The sequence below is a fragment of the Pelmatolapia mariae genome, linkage group LG15 (assembly GCF_036321145.2).
Source record: "Pelmatolapia mariae isolate MD_Pm_ZW linkage group LG15, Pm_UMD_F_2, whole genome shotgun sequence".
Classification (NCBI taxonomy): Eukaryota; Metazoa; Chordata; class Actinopteri; order Cichliformes; family Cichlidae; genus Pelmatolapia; species Pelmatolapia mariae.
The window spans coordinates 23641884-23667110 of NC_086240.1; the positions used below are offsets into that span (position 1 = coordinate 23641884).

Sequence of the window (25227 nt, forward strand, 5' to 3'; positions counted from 1 at the left end):
CAATAAAACACAGTTCAAATCCATATTCAGAAGCTTACCAGAAGTGGAACTGGAAGAAAAACTGCATTATTGTTGTTGTATTTGTTTTTGTGAATGCCGACATTGTACTTGTTTTCTTTGAGTTTTAGTTGACATAAAACAGTATCTTGAATCATATGTATAGAAATAAAACAAAAAAAAGGTAAATTCCCTGAGCAAAGTGACTGATTTCTGTGTCTGAAGGCAATAGGCCCGTGCTTGTTTCCAGGATGTGCCAATTTTCCATTCTGCCATTCTTCAGTTCTCTGAACACAGCAGGCATGGAGCTACAAAGTCAGCATGACCCACACACCCACAATAGCCACAATGGCTCCAGTTTTCAATGTGAGTCATTTCTGATAACAAACTGTAATCCAGATCTCCAGATTTGATCTGACCCTTAGTCTGTCCAAAACTAGCTGTCTTGGCTGTACCAAAGCCTGGTATTAGTTTAGATTATTGTAACTGTGAATCATGCAAAACTGCCTGAGAACAGGCCAGGAATACAAATACGAATGTAAATTAGCAGTTAAAGAAAATCAAACTTCTAAGAAATTTAGCCTTGGTATTAGTGCTATCATTAGTTTAAGTTAGTCATTTTAGAAACATGCGGTCTTAATGTTAAAATTCTGTGACTTGCATGAAAACAAACACAAAAGTATAAATGGCAAATTCGACCTGTCATCACCCTGATCCAAATAATATATCACGAATATGTGGCTAAAAGAAACCCGAGTGCCTTTCTTGCCTGGAGTCTGTAAAACAAATATTATGCTTCTGTACTGAAAATCAAATTAACATTTCTTCATGTGCGAAGATGAAACAAGTTCTGGTTTTCTATGTTTTGCCCTAGAAGCTCTTAATGTTGTTTTCGACTCCTTAACTGCCATTTTGGTGTGACATGAGATTAAGTCGGTTTTGCTAAAAGACGAAGAGGCGTTGTGACTTTTCTATCATTTCAATGTCTGTCCTTCATACATAAAAATTAAATATACTGTATAGAGGTTCCATAGAAAAAAAATCTAATTCTAAAGTGTATGTGTGACTTCAAAAGATTTCAAATTTACCAGTTAACACAGGGCAGCTAAATACAATAACATCTTGGCTGTGCAGACTAACATGCTTCTGAAATGTATCCAACTATTACTTTAACTAGTCACATGTTTGGCGATGACGTGTGAAGCATTCAGTGCTTTGGAGATTTCACAGTCAAATAGGCACTTAAATCAGTCTTTTCAAGTGTATGAACAAAGGGACCAATGCTGCTGCAGATTCAATTTCAAAGACTGAATGTGATCTAGCATATTGGCAGAGAATACCAGCTATTGGCAGATTTTCTTCAAATTATCAAAAGCTTATAGGAGCCAAACTCAGTGTAGCTTATTTTATTGAAGTGGGAGAGCATTTGGTCAGATAGCTGCTGTCTTCATCCATCTGCATTTCAGAGATAACGGGCAGAAAGGACAATCTCAATCAATACAGCGTTATTTACAAAGAAAAACCTGGTCAAGAGCTTCTTTGTTCACTAAAAACTGTCTCAATTTCCTTCTTGCAGACTGAAACAACAGGATAGTGACATTTACAAGGCATGGTGATTGTTGGCAAACTGCCTATCAAGTATCTGATTCCTAATATAATGCAAAACAAAAAAAATATTTGATTCCATTTAAAGTTAACCAGTTTTTCCTCCTTATAAATGGAAAATGAATTTAAACTGGATGTCCCGATTACACTGCTTTAGATAAAAAAAAGATAAATTACAGGCTGTCTCGTAACCTTTTTATTACACTTCATGACGATGGAGAAAAGCAGAAGGATTATAAATCAGTAGAGTGGAATTAATGTCCTGAGATAGACTTCTTCCCAGTCATAATAAAGTGATATTTTACAGACGATTACCTCTAGTGAAGAAACAAAGTGTTTTCATACATTTTAAGCCGCTTCACAGAATATACAGTAGGTCAACATTAATCTCTGGAATTTTCTGCAGCCAGTGTTGGCACAATTTTCAGGAGACCCAATTATTCTGCAGAGCTCTATATGTTACATAACAATGCTAATGCGTTAAATCCACAGAGACCTTGCTTACTGGAACGGTACTCTACTGTATATGTTAATGTGGTCTAAATATCTGCAGACATGCAGGCTCTAGGGATAAAAGTGTGTCACTATTGCATATTTTGCCAAAAACAAACATGGTTAAAGATATACACATACTTTTACAAGCTGAAATAATTTACTGAAAAAGTTTTTGTTTGCTCATATTTTACTAAGTCTGTTCTCCATTTACCAGAACCAGTCAAGCCAGATTTACTGATTCTGGTTCGGTCAAAGGTTTCTTTGTTGTTCAAAGGGAGTGTTTGCTGCCTAGTGTCACCATGTGTTTAGCCCACAGAGGTGACTGATGTGTTTGTCTCTGATGCAACAGTCAAACTAGGAAAGTTAGTGTTTGGACACAGAGTCATATGTGTATATGTGACTGTGTAAAATGCACTTGAGGTCTTGTTGCCTTTGAAATCATATCTGCAACCAATCAAAGTCGTGATTGGCTGATGTTACTGTGAACTATTATTAAACTATTTTAATTCAGAATTCAGCCACAATCTTGTAACTTGAAACAAAAATTGAAATTCCTCCACAAATAGAGACACAGTTCTGTTGGAGGAGAATTTAACTGCAAAATGATGCTTATGTATGAATATAACAAGAATACGATGCATTTGCAAGAGTTGAGTTTTGTCCCCTGTTGCAGATGTCACCAACTTGTTGGACTGATTGCAACATTGATTGCTGGCAGTCTGTCGACATTTACACATTAGATGGCAGGTATTTGCAAACCTTCATCAATCTGTCTGAGATTTATTTGAGGTCAGTCCAAGTCACATCACGATCTCCCATCAGAGAGGTATATTATGAAGGAAGTTCAACACAGTCAGGCTTTCGTTAAAACTCCAGTGGGAGATAATGGGCATTACAATGTCCACTTTCTTTTAAACTGGGTTGCCTCCTCAGGCTCTGTGTGCTGACATAAAAAGGGGGAATTTCCCAGGTCATATGACTTTTCTTACACAGAAAATGAGACCTTATGAGTGTGTCATCCAATCAGAGACACATTCAGATGTCATTAATCTTGGGATTTTAAGCATAGAGTGGTTAAAAAAAATATTCAAGTTAATTATTTTAATGCAGAGTGTGCTCTCAGTGCTGCTGGCTATTTCAAAGATGAAGGCGCGACATTAGAGCTCTGAAACTTTAAACTGCTCAAACAGTAAATTTTTACTGTCCCACAGTCTAATAAAAGATATATGAAAATATTGTTAGTTTGTTGGCAGAGCAAAGTGAAATCAATTTTATTGAATGAACAGGAATTCTTGGTGTGTGTTCCAGTAGCTACAATTCCAGCAGCGTAAAAGAGATTTAGCAGCAGAATCAAGGTTGACAACATTTATACATTTTCTGCAAATGAATAAATAAACACTCCAGTGACAATAGGCTGCTGTGACATCTGGGCTTCATTTGTAATGTTAGTAAGGTACAGCTTAACAAGTTGCACATATAAAACACATCATGTAATTTACATGCTGTAAATGAAAAAATCTGTGAAAATGTGTCATTTGCCCTCAATTTCAAACTGAAGATAACCGGCTCCCAACCAGGTGATGTGTTCGGCATAAATTACCATAGTGATTTAGCCAGGAAAAAAAGAGAGCCACATTCATGACACAGAAAACTCTGAATTTTGGTTCAAGCCATTTACACATAAATTCATTGTACACCTTTCTAGTGACCTATGCAAACACCAGCTACTTACTGTAGATAGCCAAATTTAGAAAAAAAAAAAAATCAGTGCAATCCCAAGACAATCACCAATTTTTCCAACTGCCAAAAAGGTTGCTGTCCTATTTTTTCTCTAGTGTGACTGAGCCATAACATTGTCAGGTCTTGACCCGAAGTACCCTGAAAAGACTTGGCACTACTGAAATCCCACATTCCCACATTCACATGTTGTAGCTGTCTGATGTTTCTTGTGGGAAAATGTTGAAAATATGCAGAACAGATGGTAATGTGGGCTGCTTTTGTTTGTTTTTGTATAGTCCTTGCCATTAACAAGACAGACATCATAACAGACAAAGGACATCTTTGTAATGGAGCGAAACAGAAAAAAAGTCCAATGAAGGCATGCCCTGTTTTCTCATTCTTTCTTTTTTTTTCTAAATGCCTTTTTAACACTTCTTCCTCTCTGAATTGAAGCCCAGTTACACTTCTTTTCCTGTTCAAGCCCGCTTTTAAACCAACCTATGCCTTTATCACCACTGAGTGGTCTGTCTTTTGGAGGACTCCCACAAGTGCGCCTCTGTAGCCTCAACTTTGTCTGAATTCCAGCAGTTGTTCTCTTTGTTTAGCCAAATAGGTTCAAATGGACATATGGACACTAACATAGTCTCATGAAATAAACCTTAGGCTGGAGTAGAAGTGATCATGATTGTTTTGGAAGTTAATCCTGATGGGATTGTTTGGAAAATAACAAATTCCTTTAATGTCTGTTAAAACGTTTCATTGAAAAAAAAGAAAAATATCAGCATGAACACCCACGAGATTAAGCTCAAATAGATAAAACAAAGGGAGTACGTCTTTATGCTGTTTTTGAAACAATATGTATGTGCAGCTAGTGAATATTTAGTGTATTCTGGAACATTTAATAATACATTAATTACGGTGTCTTTATATAGCACATAATTCGTTTACAGCATTTTGTGGCGCACTCACTGACACTCAACTGCCTGTGAGCATCTGCGGAAGAAAGAAAATGAAGATGGAGAAATGTGTTTCTGTCTCGGCACACACACGAACACTCAGACGCACAACAAAAGGGAGCCCATCTGGAGGAGAGGGCAGAGCAGATAGCGAGGCAGTCCGACATGTTGCCGTGGCAACGCAGCGAGGGTGGGATGTAGCAGGGAGTGAGCCGTGGAGGGCGGAGGAAGAACGGAGGAAGAGGAGGGTAAGGTGAAACACTGTAGCATTCAACTGGCTGCTGACAAAGAGGATGATGATGATGACGATGCTTCTTTGAGGTTCAGAGGAGGGTGAGGCATTTTAAAGAGGAGAGAAATGAATTGTTTGGACTTCATTTTGTTTCTATAGAAAACACTGATTAATGACGAATTGTTGTGATTTAGTGTAATGGCTAAGCTCATTTTTAAACAAAACGAGCAATTACCTCAGTGTGGTTTGAATGCTCTGTCTGGTGTGACAACATTAAAACTGCTCTGCCACTATTGTCCCCGCTGAACAATGTTGGAGTGGCTGAATTGAGTGAAAAGGGACAAAGATAAGGGGGAGGATGATGATGTTGCTGAAGAGAGATTTAGGGGGGAGGGCAAAGAAAACAAAAGTAAAAGGGTTTGAGGAGGTGGAGACGGGTAGCACAACTACTCTGCTGCTTTCTACATGATCGAGTTAATCAGTGTGAAGTAATTAATCCATTAACAGTTTGTCTATATTCTGGAGATCTGCTGCTCCTTTAATGCTTCGTACTTAATCAAGCAAAACTGGAGGTTTAATGATGTGAATCAAATATAAAATATTTACAGCTTTTGCAATCTTACAAACAGTGAAATGAAAAGTTGTGATTAATCCTCTGGGGACTATGAGTGTCTCTACAAAGTATCATGTAAATAATCTATTACCATTACATATTAGTGTTAGGATAGAATCAGCAAATACACAATCCACTATTTTATGTTCCTTATTCTCAAAATGTATAAGTACTGATCTGATCTGGCAAATTAAGACTTAATAGGAAAATATGATTATTTAATGATGGTTATTTAACAGTGTTATTAGAGAAAGTGCTACCTTTTGGTGCCAATAGCATCTGACTGGCCTTTGGATTTGGCTTTTGTTTTGTTAAAAGTTTTGACTGAAAAACATTGAAATATATGGATAAAAATCAAATAATTTAATGTATATATACTATTTTTATTTTTTTCCAATTCATTTTATTTATCCATTTTATTTTTGTATGTAAGCAATGGTTACTTAAGATAAAGAGAAAGAAAATTATCCATCTATCAATTTTCATTCACTTATCTAATTAATTATTAAAGGCATTAAGATTTGAAATGATTACCTTACAGTAAGAAATACTGAAACTCGTATGTAGTGTTGCATTCAGAAAAAAATAAATAAATAAAAAATAAGGACCAGTAATGAATTGGCAGATCATTCATCCCTGAAAAAAATGTGATGGTATTGCAGATTTTCAAGATGATATATTTTAGACATCCTGACTGATATACAATACTGCACATTTGGAAACTCATATCCATTGTATATTATTTAATTTTTACAGAGAAAAAGGCTGAGTCAGTCAGGAGCTTATTGATTATGGGTGAGCTTGCACATCCTGAGATCCATAAATAAAAACCTGAATAGGACTGAAGAACAGCAAGAAGTGATGCAAAATAGATTATTGGGTCTGGCAAACAACCTAACCCCAGTGGACAAAAATACAGGTAGCGTTTATGATGCCCAACCAATAAGCCGCAGATAATGTATTTTTGATTGGCTGAGATATTTGGCATAATGTCTTCTCATTGCATATGTTACACGATCCAAAAGAAGAAACCGGAACATCGGTGACACAGGCTATTGTAATGAATGAAGCAGCTCGTGCAGATACTAAGAAAGTTAAGAAAGTTTTAAGAAATGTTTCATCTTTCTTGTCACTGGTTGGATCTCAAACTAATGAAAATTAAAATCCAAGGAGAAAAGATGAGATCACAAACATTCATGTTCAGGACAAATTCATCTGGTTTCACTAGAATCTGAACAATGTCAGTTTCTGTGAAAAAGATAAATTACCCGCAAATTGATCAATATGACACTGAGTTTAACCTTGTGCGGAGTTTGGGTGAAGACTCATTTGGTGATCGTTGTATGCAAGTTTTACTAAAATCTGACTAATATAATTAGGAGGAATGCACGAATGGATACCTGGCACCTGGCACCTGACCTTGTACTGTAAACCGATCCATTTATACTCACAAACCTTAATAATATTTATTTTACAAGGCTACATCCAAACCAGTGTCAGCGTTCAGCTTTCAGCTTGGAGGGAGGTCATGTGAAGCAGTTTGTAAACTGAAAAATTGCTAGAAATTCTATCATATAGTAATTAGAGCTGGGCGATAGAACGATAACGATATGTATTGTGATATAACTTTTTCTCGATAGAAAAATTAAACTATTGCGATAGACCTCATCTCTCTCTTGCCCTTTTAAAAAAAAGAAAGAAAAGAAGAACAGCCAATCCAAATTAAGTAGCGCAGAGCCGAACCAATCACAGCTGCAGCGTCACGTCACATGACTTGTTACGTACAGCACAAGTGCCAAGCCGTACATGTGTAGTTGTTTGGGAAGCAGCCAGCAGCCATGCCGCCGTGCCGCCGTGGTAATGGAGGAAATGAGTGTGCCGACTAGAGAAAAATCAACCGAGAGCGTGGGTGACCAGGTTACCGAAGAGAAAAGAGATGATGGTTCCAATTCCGGAGAGACTGTCGAACGGAAGGGCCATAGAAGTTCCGTAGTGCGAAGGTATTTCGTAGTGATGTGTCGGTCGCGAACGAAATGGCTCTTAGAGCCGGACTTTTGACGTGAACGACGCGAGCCGGCTCCTTATCGCGACCCGTGGGGGTTTTTTTTCTTTCTTTCTCTCACCCTCTCTCTCGCACTTTATTTCCGCTTCACTCTGCACACGAGCCTTGTGCTTTGCGCTGGGAAGAGGGGGGAGGGGCAGTAGTTACACTCGCAGTAGCACAGGAACAGAGCGGGAGGGAAAGAGAGAGAAAGAGAGCCAGGGACAACAACGTCACATTAGAAAGGTATAGTAATCATCCACAACTATTTTCAGTTGCGGATGATAAAGGATTCAGAAAGTTCAGAAAGCTATACAACAAGGAGAGATTGAAAATTTCCTTTTAGTTCTCAGTTTATTTGATATTGACAAAAGTTAGTTAATTTTGTCTGTTCTTCTGTAAAACAAACTAAGATTTATTTTTAGAATTAATATGTTGTTTCTAAGTGGAATTGACAATTTAGTAGTCTGTTTTGTTTGTTCTATTTTGAAACTTAAACGCTTTAGCGGCTGCCTTTTGTGTAGTTTGCAATATTTGCCTTTATTTATCTGAAAAAGTCTCATGTTCCTTAAGTACATCTACCCTGTTGAACTTATTATGGGAAATAAATATTAAAATCAAGACAAGCTGCTGATTATTTCACATTTTACTTGTGAGCAACGGCACATTTAAATCTTACAAATATAGTTATTTGGCTTATATCGTGATATATATCGTTATCGCCTGAAATGAAAAAAACATATCGTGATATGAAAAAATCTTATATCGCCCAGCTCTAATAGTAATACAGCTCTTTGGTGCACTTAATCGATTTTCAGTACAACTTGAATGTTTGTCTTTTCAGCTGCATTTGTGCTGAGCTTTTTAGAGATCACATAATCATCTCCCCTGAAGATGAATGAAGTGTCAGAAAAAGGATCATATATAGTGAGATAGTAATGTAGACAGAACTGATGACACACATATAAAAGCATGACAGAAATATATAGAATATATAGATTTAAGAATAGCAGGATGTTGGCACGCGGCTTTGTTTTGCATTGCTGTGATGCACTTTGTGTGTGGAGAGAAAGCTGCTACTTCATTTGGCTTTAATTATTTAATGGAAGTGGAATCTCATTATGCTTTCTGCTAAAAACACAAAATGAGAGCAACCATCGGATTTCCCACCATCACCCCCCCCCCCCCCCCCCAAAAAAAAAAAAAAAAAACTGTGCGATGGACAAAATCTAAATAAAGCAGTCCTTCCAGCTGATCTGTCAGTAAATCTGAGCCAAGTTCCGCACACAGACAGAATTTCACTGTTTTTCACATCATTTTTAGGATATTAAAGTTAAACGCTGCATCCTTGAATGCAGGTTAAACACATGAAGCTGCAAGATTGAGTCCACTGACTGTCAGCGACTGCACAGTCGGTTAACCATCAGATTCAGGACAGCTCATTCATTACAGTGAGTGGCAGGTAGTTGATCTGAGGTCAGATGGCGTCAGACTGTGACAGATCACGTTAACGAGGTGATTCACAAATCTAAACCTCAGGAACAAGACAGCATGAGAAGCTGCTGCAGTCCACGGTACGATACAACATGTTGCACTCATGACACAGAAATAATGTCAGTGTAGAAAATAAAATCTGTCAAACAGATGAAGAGCTAAGAAAATATCATTTCTTTCTTTAGTGGTAGTGTGTCCACAACTAAATGTGGTAGACTCACTTTCATTACTGCGCAATATTTTATATTTCAAAAAGATTAAACTGCTTTTATTAAATATTTAATGCTTTTCTTGTTTTATTTTAAGATTTTTCAATGTTCCTCTGTTTTTTAACCTGCCTTAAAAATCTCTAAAGTCATTTGTATGACTTTTCTTGAACTGTTTTTTCATGTAAAACCTGTTCATATATTACTTTAAATCATACTTTTGAGAAGAACACCCTTAAAGAACGTACCACACAGCTCTAATCCCTCTGTAACATTGTAATCCTGGAGGATTATGTCAGGATGGGTTTGAATCCCATTTTGCGCACACTTTATTACCTCCTGTGTTTCTTAGGACACTTGAATGTAATCTAATTTATACATAAAGAAATGTAAGTGGAAAGTAGCGTTTCACACAGTCGAGTAAATCAGTCATGAACTGTGCTGTATGTACTTATAGGCATAGGAACACAAATCCCAAAGAGCACCATCTGTCTGCAGCAAACAATGAAGCAGCACATTAAACAAAGACTGCAGAGAAGTTCAACTTAAGGACACAAACCCTGTTGCATCAGATACTAACTCAGAACTCTTGCCCTGTTGACTGTGTTCTGACATAAATCGGTAAGCAGGGCAAAAAAATAAAAACATTTAAAAAAACACAACTGGAAGGATTGTTTTTCTAGGTGTGTAAGAAAAATGATGGTAGAAGACACACAACATAAGATCTACAATCACTGAAGAAGATATTTCACACATATATTCCAAACCTTTAGACTTCAAACTCTGCAAACCACAATGACAAGAAATCTCAGAGACTTACGGCCATGCTTCTTTAAAAGTGTCCATTATATGAATTTTCTGCTGTTTTTGTTTCCTTTATTGTGTCATGCTTTTTGTGCACATAAAACATTTTGCAAAGTTTGTATAAAAGGAGATACTCACTGTCTAACTGCTGCTGAACTGCCTGAGACACGTTTTAGGATCCAGGCTTTTTTCTATAACATACCTAAACTGGTGTTTAACACTCTGGTTTGATTCTTGACTAGCAGCTAGTTTGGTGCGCCTTCAAATGAGCCACTGCCTTACTTGTATTTTCATCATGTTAGAGTTTCTAACTGATGGCTCTTAAAGGGCTGTTCCTTGATTTAAGATCATACCACTGCCAAATCTAGATTGAATCCCATTCATTTCCACCTGAAGGTACCAAAAAGCTGGTCTAAACACAACATCACCAAAAAAATGCCAAAAGTTGGGACCAACTGTGGGTGGAAAAGAGGTATTACGTGTTACATAAACTAATGTCTGACAGGTCAGCTGACCAAACTTTTTAGAAGGGAAAGACAGGAGCAGATGAAAAGGATGTGCTGCATCAGAGTACCACATGAGTACACTGATGCAATGCCACTTTCTTGGGTTTAAACCTACTTCAGCAGCATCGTGTCTTATGTCAACACGGTGAGCCTATAAACCAAAGTGAACATATCAACACAAACACCTCATACCAGCTGCCAAGCACAGCACAGCCAACTATGACCTCCTCTGTATCCTAAAGTATTCTAGAGTGAAATATGAGGTCATCTGTCAGGCAGCTAAAGCTTGGCCCAAACTGAGAATGAAGGTGTTGCAAAGGTTCGGTCAAAATCCAGACCTCAACCCAAATGAAACGCCCTGATGAAAGCTGTGTAAACAAATGCTCATAAACAATGATGTTTATGAGCACATACAGAGCACAGTTACTTCAAATTATTCCTGCTAAAAGTGGATCTACATGTAACTGAATTTGGGTATACTTCATTTCTTACAGCCATTCATAGAATACCATAAAGGCTTATAATTTTGTTAACATTCATCAATGAACGAGATAGGCTGTCTTAATCATTGCACAGAAGTGGACACATAATAGCTAAAAAGACAGTATACACATTGGTTTAGGTTTTTTTTTTTTGTTGTTATTGAAAAAAAAAAACAGGAGCGGGATTAATTAGCTAACTTAACGGTTATAGCTTTAGGCTAAGAAAATATAAATCTCCAATCAAAGACCCAGCAGGGGGTCAACTTAAGCCTGGAACGTGGTTTGTAAAGAACTGGCAGAAACCTTGGATTTGCTGATCATATTTGTGCAGTCATGCTGATAAACCCTTAATGGCTAGCATGATCCTCCACACAGTCATAACAAAACAGAGAGTATGTTGTTTATTCTCTTTAACAGTCAGTGATAATGGGTCATGGAGTAAGACAGAATAAACGACCCCATCACTATCGCTGTCTCCCCATATTTCCTGTGTGCGTCTTGGATTTACACTTACAGGGAAAAATAATTAAAAAAAATAAAAATAAAAGCCCAAAAGATAATCCTCAGAAAAACACAATCAGTCGTGTATTTGCAGATATAAAAATGAACACAGAGCCCTCGAGGGGGCCCCAGCAGGGATCCAGACTTGCTTCTTCTGTGATCTGTTCACAATACTGAGCTACAAATTCGGATCCCACTGCAAGTGGCCTACATGCTATTTCCTTAAAACTAACACTATCAGGGTTGCCATGACAAACTTTAAACCACAAACGAAGCAGTTTGAGCACCAATTCAAGAATGTCAAACTAGCTTATTTTGGGATAGTTAAGATTATTTTTCCACCGAAAGGCAAACCCAACTGTCAAGCTCAATTTGAATTAATTTCAAGGTAAGTGGAATTGATTTGCCGTAGTTAAATATTCAGCCTGTTTTTCAGCTGATAGGAAGAAAGTGTGGAACATGCAGTGAATTGTGGTCACAGCACTACTGAAAACCATGCAAGAAAAACAAGAGATTAACCAAAACCAAAAGTAAACAAACGTTCACCCCTTTTGGTTTTGAGATTGATAACAGTTCCTCTAAAACACTAATGATACTGCATGCTTGTAGCTGCTTTTACATGTCTCGTTGGTGTCAGTTCATATCGACATCAGAAAATCCTGCAGAACGAACTGAAAAGTCTTTAGAAACAAAGAGAAACATGGACAGCAGCATATGAAGTTGCTGACGCGCAGAAAAGTTTAACTCAGGGATGCATTTGGTGTAAATCAGCCTGAAACTACTTCAAATTCTCACACCCAAAAAAGCTCTGTACATTAGTGTGAGTCAGCTGCTTTCAGTGCACTTAATGGTTTAAAGATTCACAACCAAACCTGCTCAGACTGAAGTGACTCACTGACTGTTTAACAGTATTCAGATCTCTCTCTGAGTGTGTGGGAATGATTCAGGCTTAATTCTACTGAAATGCAATATTTAATGCATTTGCTAGGTGTTTATTTGGATTAAAAATTATTATTTGGGGAAAATTGTGCCACAAATGCAATTTATATGCACCTAACTTGCAGCACGATCCCTTATTAGCTTTTGAATTTGGGTTCATTTAAAAGGCCCTCTGCCCCAAGTATACTGGAGCCTTCTGACTTTTAAACAAGAAAAGTATGTAGTTCAGGTTTTAAATAGTGGTATGTGTATTCTCCTTATTCTCATTTAGCAAAATTTACAAAAAAAAGAGAAAACTACATTTGTAGGGTCCTATGTATTTTTAGCTGTGAATTAATATATATTTGTGGCTCGAATGAATATTCAACACACCGGGACAGCGTTTGTTTGTGTGACTGAGTCAAAACAAACAAGTGTACTCGTGTTATTCAGGAACATATTAAGGTGGCACAATGATGGATTTTTTAATATTGTTTAGGCTTTAATGTAGCTCAGTGGGACAAAGAAATAAAGCATATGAGGCATGGGACACATGCACAAACACAATAACTGTTCGTAGGATACATTGGTACTTTATGGCATTTGCAGTAATTAAAAAAAATGCTGACAATAGGAAATAAAGGCCATAGGCCATCAGAAATTATATTCTTCTCTTCATATCCTGAGAAAAATAAGACTGAATTGATCACCACAGCCATTTCAATTTCAGTGTCTTGTTTTTCTTTTTGCATTTTATTTCTCAAGGTAAAACCAATTAAACCACCTTATCGCACCTATTTTCTTTGTTTTCTGCACCAAGCGACGAGCATCCATTCGGCCAAGCAGTCGCACAGTTAGGAATGACTCAGGGCTCAGCTAATAGCTCCCATCAATAATTCAGGCTCTAATCTGTGTCTGGAGAGCCGTCAGAAATGTGTTATGTATGGACTCGTCACAGTGATGCACTGGCTTGAGTCTACAGTTATTTCCTCCGTTTGAAAAAAGGGAGGATTTTTCCCTCACCAACATACCACATCAACTGTGTGCTGACAGCACAAAACGAATGTTTACAGAAAGTGGAGGAGGTGGAAAGGAGCATCAAAGTATCCGGCTAAAGAAGAAATGCACTTTGCTAACGTCTTTGTCTTTGTGGGGATTAGTAGAAATGTGACTTTAGGGAGCATAGTTCAGTCTCTTCTAAGAAGAATTGCTGATTAGTTTGCAAAATAGCAGGATTTTGCCAACTAGTGACAATAAGACCAGTCACCTATATTTAGACCAATGAGAATTTGGTCAGATGGAAGTATGTTGACCAAACAACTGACCAGTGAATCCTGAGACTACCTCTAACACATAATTCATAAGAAAAAGCAAAGGGTTAATGATAATTAATTAATTAGTTGTATCATTATAATGAATAAAAAAGTGTATAATTCTGTATAATTTGGTACAAAGCCATGATATTAACATTACCAGACCACTGCAACCCTAACCACACGTAAATACACACAACAGTTACAAAATGCTTTTAGGCATGTAAACAGAGCTTCACAGTGAAGCAGAAAGTTGATTTAAGTGACTTTGAATCTAGCATGGACCTGCTCCCATGTGGGCTGGACTGACTATTTCAGAAACTGCTGATCTGCTGGGATTTTTGCGTACGAAAAAATATCCAGTGAAGCGGCAGTTCTTTTTGAGAAAACGCCTTGCTGATGCCAGAGGTCAGAGGAGAATGTTCAGACTGCTTTAAGCTGATAAGAGGGCAACAGTAACTCAAATAACCACTCATCACAACCAGAAGAGCATTTTTTAACATACAACACATCAAACCTCTAAGCAGATGGGCTACAGCAGTAAAGTCCACACCATCACACCTATCAGTTATGAACAGGAAACTCAAGCTGCAAGTTACACTGGGTCACCAACACTGGATAAGAGAAGCTTGGAAAAACATTGTCAGGTCTGAGAAGTTTTGATTTCTGCTGTGACATTTGGATGGTAGTCAGACTGTGGTCTAAACAACATGAAAGCATGGACCCATCCTGCCCAGTTCTGATGTTGGATCTTGGCACATTTTGGGCCCTTTGCACCACCTGAGCATTGTTTAAATGTCACAGCCTACCTCAGTGTTTTTGCTGACTGTTTCCATCCCCTTCTGACCACACTGTACCCATCTTATGACAGCTGCTTTCAGCAGGATAACACAACATGTCATAAAGGTCAGATCATCTCAAACTGGTTGTGCCTGACAATGAGTTTGCTGTACTCAAATGGCCTCCACTGTCACTAGATCTCAATCCAACAGAGCACATTTAGGGTGTGGTGAAATGGGAGATTCACATTGTGGATGTGCAGCCAGCGTTTATGTGGCTCAACACTTTTTTGAATCTATGCCATGAAGAATTGAAGCGGATCTGGGAAGGTGAACTTAACAAACTGTCCACTGAGTGTAAATTATACAGTGAGAATTTCATGTTACTGATCAATGTTTCCTTTCATTATTTGAAAGAAAATCTTCTGTTTTCAGCTTGTTTTTCCAGAATATCAGAAGCACTCGTTCAATCATTCAAAATGTAGCTGCGAAAAGTCACCAGTCATTACAGTACTGGATGATTTCTACATTTTATTTCTCTCTGAAGTGAAACATATATATTATCATCATGCTCAAACCCCTAAAATCACAGGTAACACGACCAACAAGTCTCCCATGGACCAAACAACAACAGCTGTTGCTATGGAGGCCTTTTACACAGTACCAACTACAAAGGTAAGGTAATTTGATAACTGTCATTACCTCTCAGCCTTCTTTATATTCAAAAGAGGGTTTGATACAGGTCCTGTTTATCAGCAGCAACATTAGATTAGATTTTTGGAAGGCAAACACTCTATTCTCACAGAGGTATACGGAAATCTTCTGTCTTACTTGTTTTACCCTCAGGGAATTTGCAAGAAAAAACCACAGGATGCAAATTAAGTGTAAAATTCAAACGATGCAGCTGTGACACTTTGGTATCCATCACAGACATATCAGGTAATTTCTCAGACCACGCTGCGTCTCAGTCAACACTTCCCTCAAGAAACACTTCCCCTTAGATTTCACTTTGACTAATGGGGCTCAACACAAATTGGCAGATGATTCACAGAGATGTCGAGAAAGCAATAACAACCTCCCTTATCCATGTGTGTACACACACACACACACACACACACAAATGTTTCCAAGACTTCAGAGAGCATTACATTGACTTTCATTCAGTTCATTTAGAAGTAACTCTTACTTACCAACCATCCCCATATTACCCTTTGTCCTAACCTTATCTTAAACTTTGATGTATGTTATGGGGTCTTTGTCCCCATAAAGAAGACAAATCCCCTAATGTGACTACAGACAGATTTATGTCACCACAACATGAGTAATTCTCACCCAAACACAGCAATAAGCAAGACCTTTCCTCTCGGGTTTGGCTAGTGACATGAGGACAGCGCTATATGCTGCCTGGGAGTCTTTTCTCCCGTAACCTATTTCAGTAATAACGTTAAAGTTGTTCGTGACGGCTAAGAAGACTAATGCGTTTTCATGCCATGAAAAAAATCTTAACTATACTAATATAAACGTCATATCTCACTTCATTTCTCTGTTTACACGATAAAAGCTGGAATACCACCTCTTATTAGCAAACTGACAACCAGTAAAAATCACTTTTTTTTACATCATCTACCTGCCAAATGAGGCTTGAAAAAAAGAAGAAGAAGAAGAAGAAGAAATACCCAGCAGTGTGTAATCAAAATGGAAATGTCATTATTTTTTTCCTCATGCGATTTAAAGAAGCTCACAGCTTTAACACGGTGCTTGACTTGTTCCTAAGTGGAACATTTCGACTGCAGAGAGGATGATGGAAAGAGGGCTGGAGGTTTGTTCCAGTGCTGTAGCAAAATCAAAAATAGTACTTTAGAGACAAGTAAAGCTTACGATTTTACAGAAGAGGGAAAATAAAGTTGGTCAGGGACAAGACTGTAATTGTAGAAGCTTAGAATATAGGATATTTATCTTATTTACTATGTTAATCGATGTATAAGTTGCTAACTTTTCGCTCTAGTGTCAAATATATTCAGGAAATAAGAATAATTTGCCATTAACATATTAGGACATTCGATATGATTGTAAAGTGTGAAACAAAATGAAACTATAGCTTTTCATACAGGATTTAAGAACAATTCTGGTTCAGGATCAAATAAATCATTTTTATGTTTTGGGATGCAAACTGCAGCTCTGGAGTCGGAGTCAGATCTAACCCAGCTCCTTACCTGTAGTCCCTCAATCGCCAGTCGCAGCATGCTGGGAGTCAGTTTGGATGCCTGCTTGAAGGTGAAGTTACTCCAGTCAATGATGAGGATGAAGCCGTTGACCTGCAGCTCGGGATCTTCTATCATAGATTCCAATGACAGCAAGATAGCCCTCAGTATGTCCACAAACGTGTATCTGAGAAGAATGTAAGATAGCTTTTAACTTAACAAAATAGCAGAACAGATTTGACAGTCATGAACAGAAATGAAAGAAGTATATATATTTTGGGTTTGACGAGCTAAGGAGATGAAGGACATTTGTAAAGTTAAAAGTTGAAAATATCAAACATCTCCCAGCTACACTTTCTCAAATTCGAGGATTTATTGCGGCATTTGATTGCAAGATAAAAAAAAATCTCTGGTTTGAGTTCTGATTAGACGGGTCAACACTGAGGACATCAAACTCACTCATGACAAACTGTGATAAAGCCTTTGACATTTGCTAACATTGACTAAAGAATTTATTAAATAACAAATGTTACCTGAATCAGTTAAAAGAAATCATTAGCAGCGTCCCCAGACAAGAGTGCTGAACTGCCCTCATATCATAAATCTCATGAAAGAGCTGTAGACGGTATCTCTAAGTCAGCCTGACACAACTTTGTCAGTAAAATTTATTGATAACCCTCACTCAATTTAATTTGGTCATGAATTAATTATAGGTCTTTAGTTCCTTTGTGCCACAAAATGGTTGTGAAAAAGCTAAAATGTATCTGCTGGGTGTTTTCAGGGACATTTTAATTGCTGTCATTGGTGACTGTGTGGTCCCTGGTGCTACTTTCGTCCATCCCTGTGGGTTTTCATCCAGCTGATACCTCAGATGTTTCACGTACCTATTTAACACTTGTGCTTTTTTCCTGTTTGTTGTTGCCCTTCATTATCTTATCTCGCTCTTCATCTTTCTCTGCTTCCTCATCAAGAAACCTATTGCCTTAGTCTACAGATAATATACTTTTTAATTAGCTTATCTGGCAGCAAAACAGATGTCCTTTTCATAATTGCAGGCACAAGTTGAGGCGTCTACTAGTTGAGTCTACTACTAATATATCCAAAATATCCAACATAGCTTTTAAGTCTTTCTAAACTGCACTGGACAGAAACAAAAGCATAACATGAAACACCCAGACAGATTTCACAAACTGATTCATGTTCAGAGAGGAGCGATCAATCATTTATTTTATTTTAATCTTATGAATGCAATTAAAACTTGCAAACTTTTTCTACTTGACACCACACTAAAACATAAAGATTTTATCACACTATGTGTAGTTTATGTGATCAAAGTCATGCCAAAGCGAGCTAGAGCTAGAGATAAATCTGTCGGGTTATTGTTATTTTCTTGTTTTTTATTAGATACACGGTAAATTATTTGTTGTGTAATCAGACATATGGAACAGATGGCGGACGTCTCTACAGATTCTGGTTATATCCAAACAATAAACAAGCCCGATTCTATATTAAAGCCAAATAAACTGCAACTTAGAGCTTTAATATGAGTCAAGTTTCTAGCCTTGAACCAGTCTGGCTCAGTCTGTGCTGTTATTTATGAGACAGTAAAGCACTAGACTCTGTGAATGAATAGTGACAGTAATACAGACTAATGAAAAAATCTAACAAAAAAAATACACAAATGCTGTCTGCAGATTCATCCCTAAAATGTTGAGGAAATGTCATTTCAGCACTTAATTTTACATTAATTTGTAATTTTATTGACTAAAATTGTAAGGATATAAACACAGAGTAATGAGGGGTATCTAACAGCCCCTATGTTACTGAATTAAGTACTCTGGCACCACTTTATCTAAAGCGTAAACATTCATATCTAAAGCCTAAAGTGCTTTGAGTGCTCCGGTAGAGTAGAAAAGCGCGATATAAGAACCAGTCCATTTACCATGTTCTATTTAAACCTGTTACTATCTGATAGCTGCAATTACAAAGATTTTCCCCTGAAATAAGCCACAGTGGGTGAATAAGCCAGGCCCTGAAAGGTCTTGAGATGATTTACAGTATAGGGCACATGAGGCATAAGATGAATACAGGATGTGACAAACACGTGCAAGAAACCAACACTTCATTTCAAGGCGTCATAAGATAACAAGACAAGGCCCCAGAACACGAGACGTGGGTGTTGTTTTCTGGGTTTATTTAAATTTGGTTTAGACCATTTTTTAGACATACAGATCACACCTAGCCTTTTTTTTTCTTCAAATAAGCAAACTTTAAAAAGAAAAATTATTACTGGCCCCGAGAAACAGTTTAAATCTGCTGAGGAGATTGCAGAGGTATTGAGAATGATGTACCATTTTAACCAAATTTAGATGTAAACATTTTTTGTAGCCATGTCAACAAAGTGAGAAAATGCCTGTAAAAACTAATTTTAGTATTTTTCAGACATCTATAAAAGTCTTTTTTGTGTCTGTTAAACTGCTTTTTACTGGATGGGGAGGTTCTACTTTACAATCATGCAAACATGCTGAATATATTCACTGTTTAGTTTGAACATATTAGTAGTATGCTAACTTTGTTACTTAGCAATAAATGCAACAGAGCCTGTATGAATCTTATTTCAGTCAAAGACATTCAAAAATAAAACTGATCAGTGTAACTTTAGTTTACTGCCTGACATTATTTGGTGATAAACCAAAGTAAACTGCAAGGAACACAAAATTCTGCCTGTGTTGTATCTACAAAATAAAGATTTGATCACCAAAATCAAAATCAAATTGAAAACAGTTCATCCTGAGGGAGACATACAGTCACATCTTCCATGGCCTGCTAAGCTGTTACAGCTCAGTTTTTGTTTGTTTTTTTATAGTTGTTTGGATATTTAAGTCTGGGGCAAAACTGTAGACCAGGTGACCAAGGGATAGAGCCATTTCCCCAGCTTGGGTAAAAAGACTAAAAACCATGCAGCCAGACTTGAGAATATTTGACATTGTGTGTTTATACTGACATAAATTATAAATAAGTACAAACTGTACTGTACTGTACACCCTCCCCCCTGTCCACAGACCTCTGGTGTGAGGCTGTGCTTTGTGATTTGGGATAGGCTACCTCTCAGTCCTCATTAAAAAAAAGTATTAAGCTTCATCATCACACTGCAGACAGTGTGCTGTGACTGGACACAGCCCAGACAGCACCTTTGGGATGAACTGGAATGCTCACCCTGAGCCAATTAGTCCAACATCAGTAGGCCACCTCACTAAATGTCCTCCCATCTTAAAATCCTTGCCAGGAAATGAGCTCAGCATTTACACAGTGTATGGGTGATATATATGGATATTTAGCTACATGTGTTTTTATTATTTTGGATTTCCTACTTTAATTTTAATATTTCCATAAAGATTATTTAGTTGGTTAAAGAGTTCTTGTAGTTTCCTAGTAAACAACGGCTGTGTGGTGCTGAATAGACAGTTCCATAAACCAGTCTCCACTTTATAAATATTAAAACACTGATTTCTACTCTCCAAAAGCCCTTTTTTCTTCTCATTAATAACAACTCCTCTTTGTTACCTGCTCTGGTCCCAGTTGGCAGCGAACAGGACCAATATTTTCCTGCCATATCTGTCCAGATTGGAGAGCACGCCAGGGAAACCATCCTTCAGGGCCTGCTTAATGCCCGGGTCAGTTGCTTTCAAGTTCTTGAACATGTCTAGGTTTTGCTGTCTGTACTCAAAATACTGTGCCAGCAGCCGGAACGCCTCGAAGTGATTGAATTTCCTGGCTCGGAGGAATCTGAGGATAAACGCATCGTCTGTCCTGAGGAACCCGATGTCCGGTCTGGTGATGATCATGTCCCTGACCTCCTGGATGTCCTGATGTAAAGTCTCAGGGTTTTCTTTCAGCTCTACCTTGGCCTTCTCCAGGGTCTCTGGAGACAAACCAGCCTGTAAGTGAGTCATCTTTTGCAACAGCTGTCCCTCCACGGGGGATCGCACCACACCAGCTTCCAATGAAACACCAGTACAAATGGTTACCCCCGGAGCAGCAACAGGGTAAGAAAGTATACTGAAGTGTTTTCTTCACGCTTTCCTGATCAGTAGCTGACTTCAGATGGAGGCCTGCTGCTCTGTAGACGTAATCCACCCTGAACTGGCACACACGCAGCTGCTATGATGCTCCTGTGATGCATAATCAACATATGGGCCATTCACTTTTTGCGCACAGAAAAAATTCAGTTCCACCACAAAGAATTCAACTTTATCACAATTTCCCACCATGTATATCATCAATCAGGTCCTCCAGCCTTCAGGCGGTACATCCAACCTGCTGATCCGGGCGGCCTGAGCTCGGAGTCGACAGACAGCCGCTTCCCTCCATGTCAGAGCCTCTCCTCTCTTTCTCTCTCTTTCTGTGGCACAATGACGACGACAGCATCACCGACTCCCCGGCGTCGCTCGCGGCGGCCAGGCAATGCGGCACGACCCTGCAGCAACCTGCTATATCATCATCATCATCATCATCATCCCTCCGCCTTCACAACGCATCTCCATCCGCCGACCGACCAATACTGGTGCTGGTGCTACTGGTGGTGCCGCCGACGGCTTCGCCACAGTCCAATCGAAGCAGATTTGGCCGCTTTTTTCTGCGTCTACATCCCAGTTTTACTGATCTCCGCTGCTCGTCCACATAACCCAAAAACTGGGTGTGAATTTAGATTTCTAATAATGTTCATGAAAGCCCCAAAAGAGGGAATCCAGCAGCACAGGTGTCCCGCAAGGTTTTGTTCCCCTCCTGCCTCCGTTTTTTTTTTTTTTTTTTTTTTTTTGAAAGGGGTGGGGTAGATGTGTGCGTGTGGGGGGATTGCCGTCTCCGCTCCGCCTGCTGCTGTTGCTGCTGCCGTCTGTTCGCCGGGAAAGTGACTGACAACAAGAATCTGTGATCCGGTCGGTGTACGGTCACCACCGGCGGGGGGGAAGGGGGAAAGGGGTGGGAGTAGAGTGTAAGATGGAAAGACAACAGATGCAACGAGGAACGAAGGGAGGGGAGAGAGGGCCAGGTGGCAAAGAGATGGAGAATAGCTGTAAAAAAGGATGCTCAGTGGAAGAGAGAGCAGGCAACTCAAATGAACGGGTGTAGGGCAATAAGATGAAGGTAAATACTGAAGACAGGGAGGGGTTCTGGGCTTTGGAGGCCCGACGGAAAGTTGGGAACCTCTATGTCACCCTCTTCTTTCTCTGTTTCACCTTAAAGAACCGCTTGTGTGCAGGTTTTATATCTGAAATTATGCACAGGTTAACGTTAATTTGCATTTAACTTTAAATTTAATGTAATTTTTGATGAAGAAAATGATAGAAAATGTGCTGTAGCTTTGTATTTTTCCTCGCCTTTCTGGGATTTCATAAGAAATATGAACTAAGAATCATAATGAAGACTTCACTGAATTAAAATCTGTCCTGTCACAAAGCCATCCTGTCCTGGGTTCATGTTTGTCTGTGTTTTCTGTACATTTTTATCTCCATACTGTATATCACATATGTTCTAAAGCTTTCTAAACACTTTTTATAAAAATTCTTAAAGTGTTTGATATTTCATTTACATTTCATGTGAAATCAATGCAAGTTTTAAGGTAATTTATTAAATGTCTTAAATAAAATATGCATTAGCTCATTAAATGCTATTTGGAAGAATGTAACCTCGTCCATGGGTTATTTAAATTCCCCCAAAACATCAAAGAATTGACCTACAAACCCTCCCATCTGCTCATGGTGCAGTTTGAATTTGTAGAGTGAAGTTGCATTTTAGAGTTATGTGTTATCTACAGCAGAAAATAAGAATGACAGTGCATCAAATATAAAATCTGTTAGAGTCATGAGGATAAGGGAAGAGATCACTGCTAAAACTGGCGACATGAATGCAAACAGCAGGCTTTTCCACCGAAACAACCTCAGCTTCAGTAATTCATTTCCCCTTTTGTTCTGATCATTCCTGGCTTTTTTCTGCCATCGTACATGAAATGCATTAAATTCTTCCTGCAGAAGAATTTATGGCACCATCAACTGCCTCATTAACTCAAAATATCACTCACATAAGAGCTTGTTTTAGTTGGTTTTTAACATATTCTTTTGTAGGTTCATGTCTGCCTGGGGGAGGTCTCACACTACAATAAAGCAACAAGGAGCTGGACAAAGGGAAAGAGGAAGGTGTTAGTTAGAAAGATGCAAGAATGGACAAATTATGAATTATTATGTTACTTATTTATTACTTGTGTAGTAAAACAGGTCATATAGTACATGGATGTTTGTTGTTTTATGACTGAAATGCTGTTGATAGTTATACTAGTAAGCTAGAGGGTTGTATGGGGGAAGGGGAGTGCAAATGAATAGATGAATGTGGAGAGTGAAGTTGGGTGGGGGGTGACAGGGGTGACACCTGCTCAGTGCTGACCAGACAGCTGCACTTTAACAAGCTGAATTAATTTCTATTGTATCTGCCTGCTTGTCTCTCTGCTGGTTTAGTGTGTCACTGCACACGGTCGAGTGCGCAGCCCAGTCACCTCTGCTGCTTCCTGCAAAAGCAGCACAGTCATGACAAAAATGCAACACATGAAACAAGTAGAGAGTATCTGTACTGCTAAGTTCATGGCTACAAAAGGAGAATAAAGTATCCTTTTGGGAAAAAATGCACTTAGATTCTTTCTTCTACTTGATTTTTAAAAATCAATAGTGACATTTTTTTGTTTCCTTGTTGAAGAACTACACCTGCAAAAGCAGAGCCTGTGTGGTTTTGACAAGAGTAAACATAACTCTCTCTCACACGCACAAACACATGCACATACACAAAATCCCCTAACATTTCGAATGTAGATGCATTTATTTTAAGTTCTTGTCAGATGACTTTTGCATATGTTGAATCTGAAGTCAGCAAATCAGCAAAGCATCACATCCATGTGCACCACTTTCATGCTTTGATGTAATTTTACAAGTTTAGACCATCTGTGCTTGTGTTTTTATAAGGTTCTGCATTTTAATTATGGGTTTTCAAAAGTTGTGATGACTGTAGAAAGCCAGAATGTGACTTGATATGGCTATGAATATGACACCTACATATAATTATGAGTTGTTGTTGGTCTCTGTTACATTTCTTTACACTCTCTGTATTTGTCAATGTCGCTGGCCTCCCTCCCCACAGGCTGCACTTGGAGAGACCTGGATTTAAATGGTTGAAACCAAAAGAGCCACTTCATGGCTCTAGATGGAACTCACTTTTGCTGCTTATAATAAATTAAAGAGAATTTAGCAGATGGCGTAAATGCACACATCTGTCAGAAGTGAACTGTGTAAACTTACATTGTTAAACTTGTGGTTCTATTTTCTCACACCTTCGTTTTATCTTTGAACACTTCAGTTCAGATGCTGCCACTATGAGAGGAAATGCATGTAGAAAAAAAACATTTAGAAATGCAAATAGGTCTTTTAAGCCTTTAAGTGAAACATTCATCTTTCAGAGAGCACATTTCCTCCTGAATTAGCACAAATGAAATGGCCACCCACTCACAACAAAACAGGTCCAAGTATGTTATGATGCTCTGCAGGAGAGTTCTCAGCCGTGCCACCTCTTGGCTTACTTTTTCTTTTTTACACTTTTTCTGCTACAATATTGCCACATCACTCATGCACCTGCTGTCTAAAGTGTGCATTGGAAGGTACATAAAAAGCAATGATTGGAAGGCACCATGTTACTGGGGGTGGTTACAGGGGCAAATCCTTTATGGATGGTTGGGGGAGTACTGAGCAAGTAACAGGCTCCCAGGGGAAGCAATGGGGTTGCAGTGATTGCCCTCAGCTCTAATGGGCTGGTGTAAGAGCAAATTGAATGTATTGAGGACATGCATTAGACATTACCTCTGGTTTCCAAAGGCCCAGCTGCTATTTTCAGACTTGATTTGCCTTTTAGTCTCCAAGGACCAAATAGCTAATTAACAAAATGGAAAAACAAATATCTTCACGTTTCAGCTGACCAAGGATTCTACTGCTCTACTGACCCTGCAGGTGAATGTCCTGCTTTTTCTTTTTAAATGTTGGACAAAGACAGACAGAAGACAAATGTAAAGACATCCAATAATAAGATGTAAATGAGCTACATGCAGCTTCAGTGCTCTTGGCATTAATTCTCTAAAGTCTCTGGACCTCCAATACAGGGATACATACAATACTCTCATTCTGCACTTTTATCATAGGAGAGGGCAGCACTGTCTCATATAAAATCTCAGCTGGTTCACTGCTTAGTGACTCAAGACTAAATACTCAAACCATTCACAGACACCTTGTGTCTCGTGCATGACAGCATTGTCATCCTAGAAGAGATCAATCCT

The 25227-nt window shown here is 38.5% G+C and overlaps 1 protein-coding gene across 1 annotated transcript in view; it reads right to left on the reverse strand.

Moving 5' to 3' along the window:
• clvs2 (clavesin 2) overlaps window positions 1–21644 on the reverse strand; it is a 53889-nt gene extending 32245 nt beyond the window's left edge. The window contains exons 1-3 of the mRNA XM_063495177.1: window positions 21131–21644; window positions 20427–21034; window positions 16875–17049 (exon numbers count right to left, since the gene is read on the reverse strand). Coding sequence (XP_063351247.1) covers window positions 16875–17049; window positions 20427–20815 — 564 coding nt within the window. The 5' untranslated portion in view covers window positions 20816–21034; window positions 21131–21644. The remainder of the gene's footprint in view (window positions 1–16874; window positions 17050–20426; window positions 21035–21130) is intronic.
• Between the last annotated feature and the right edge of the window lie 3583 nt (window positions 21645–25227).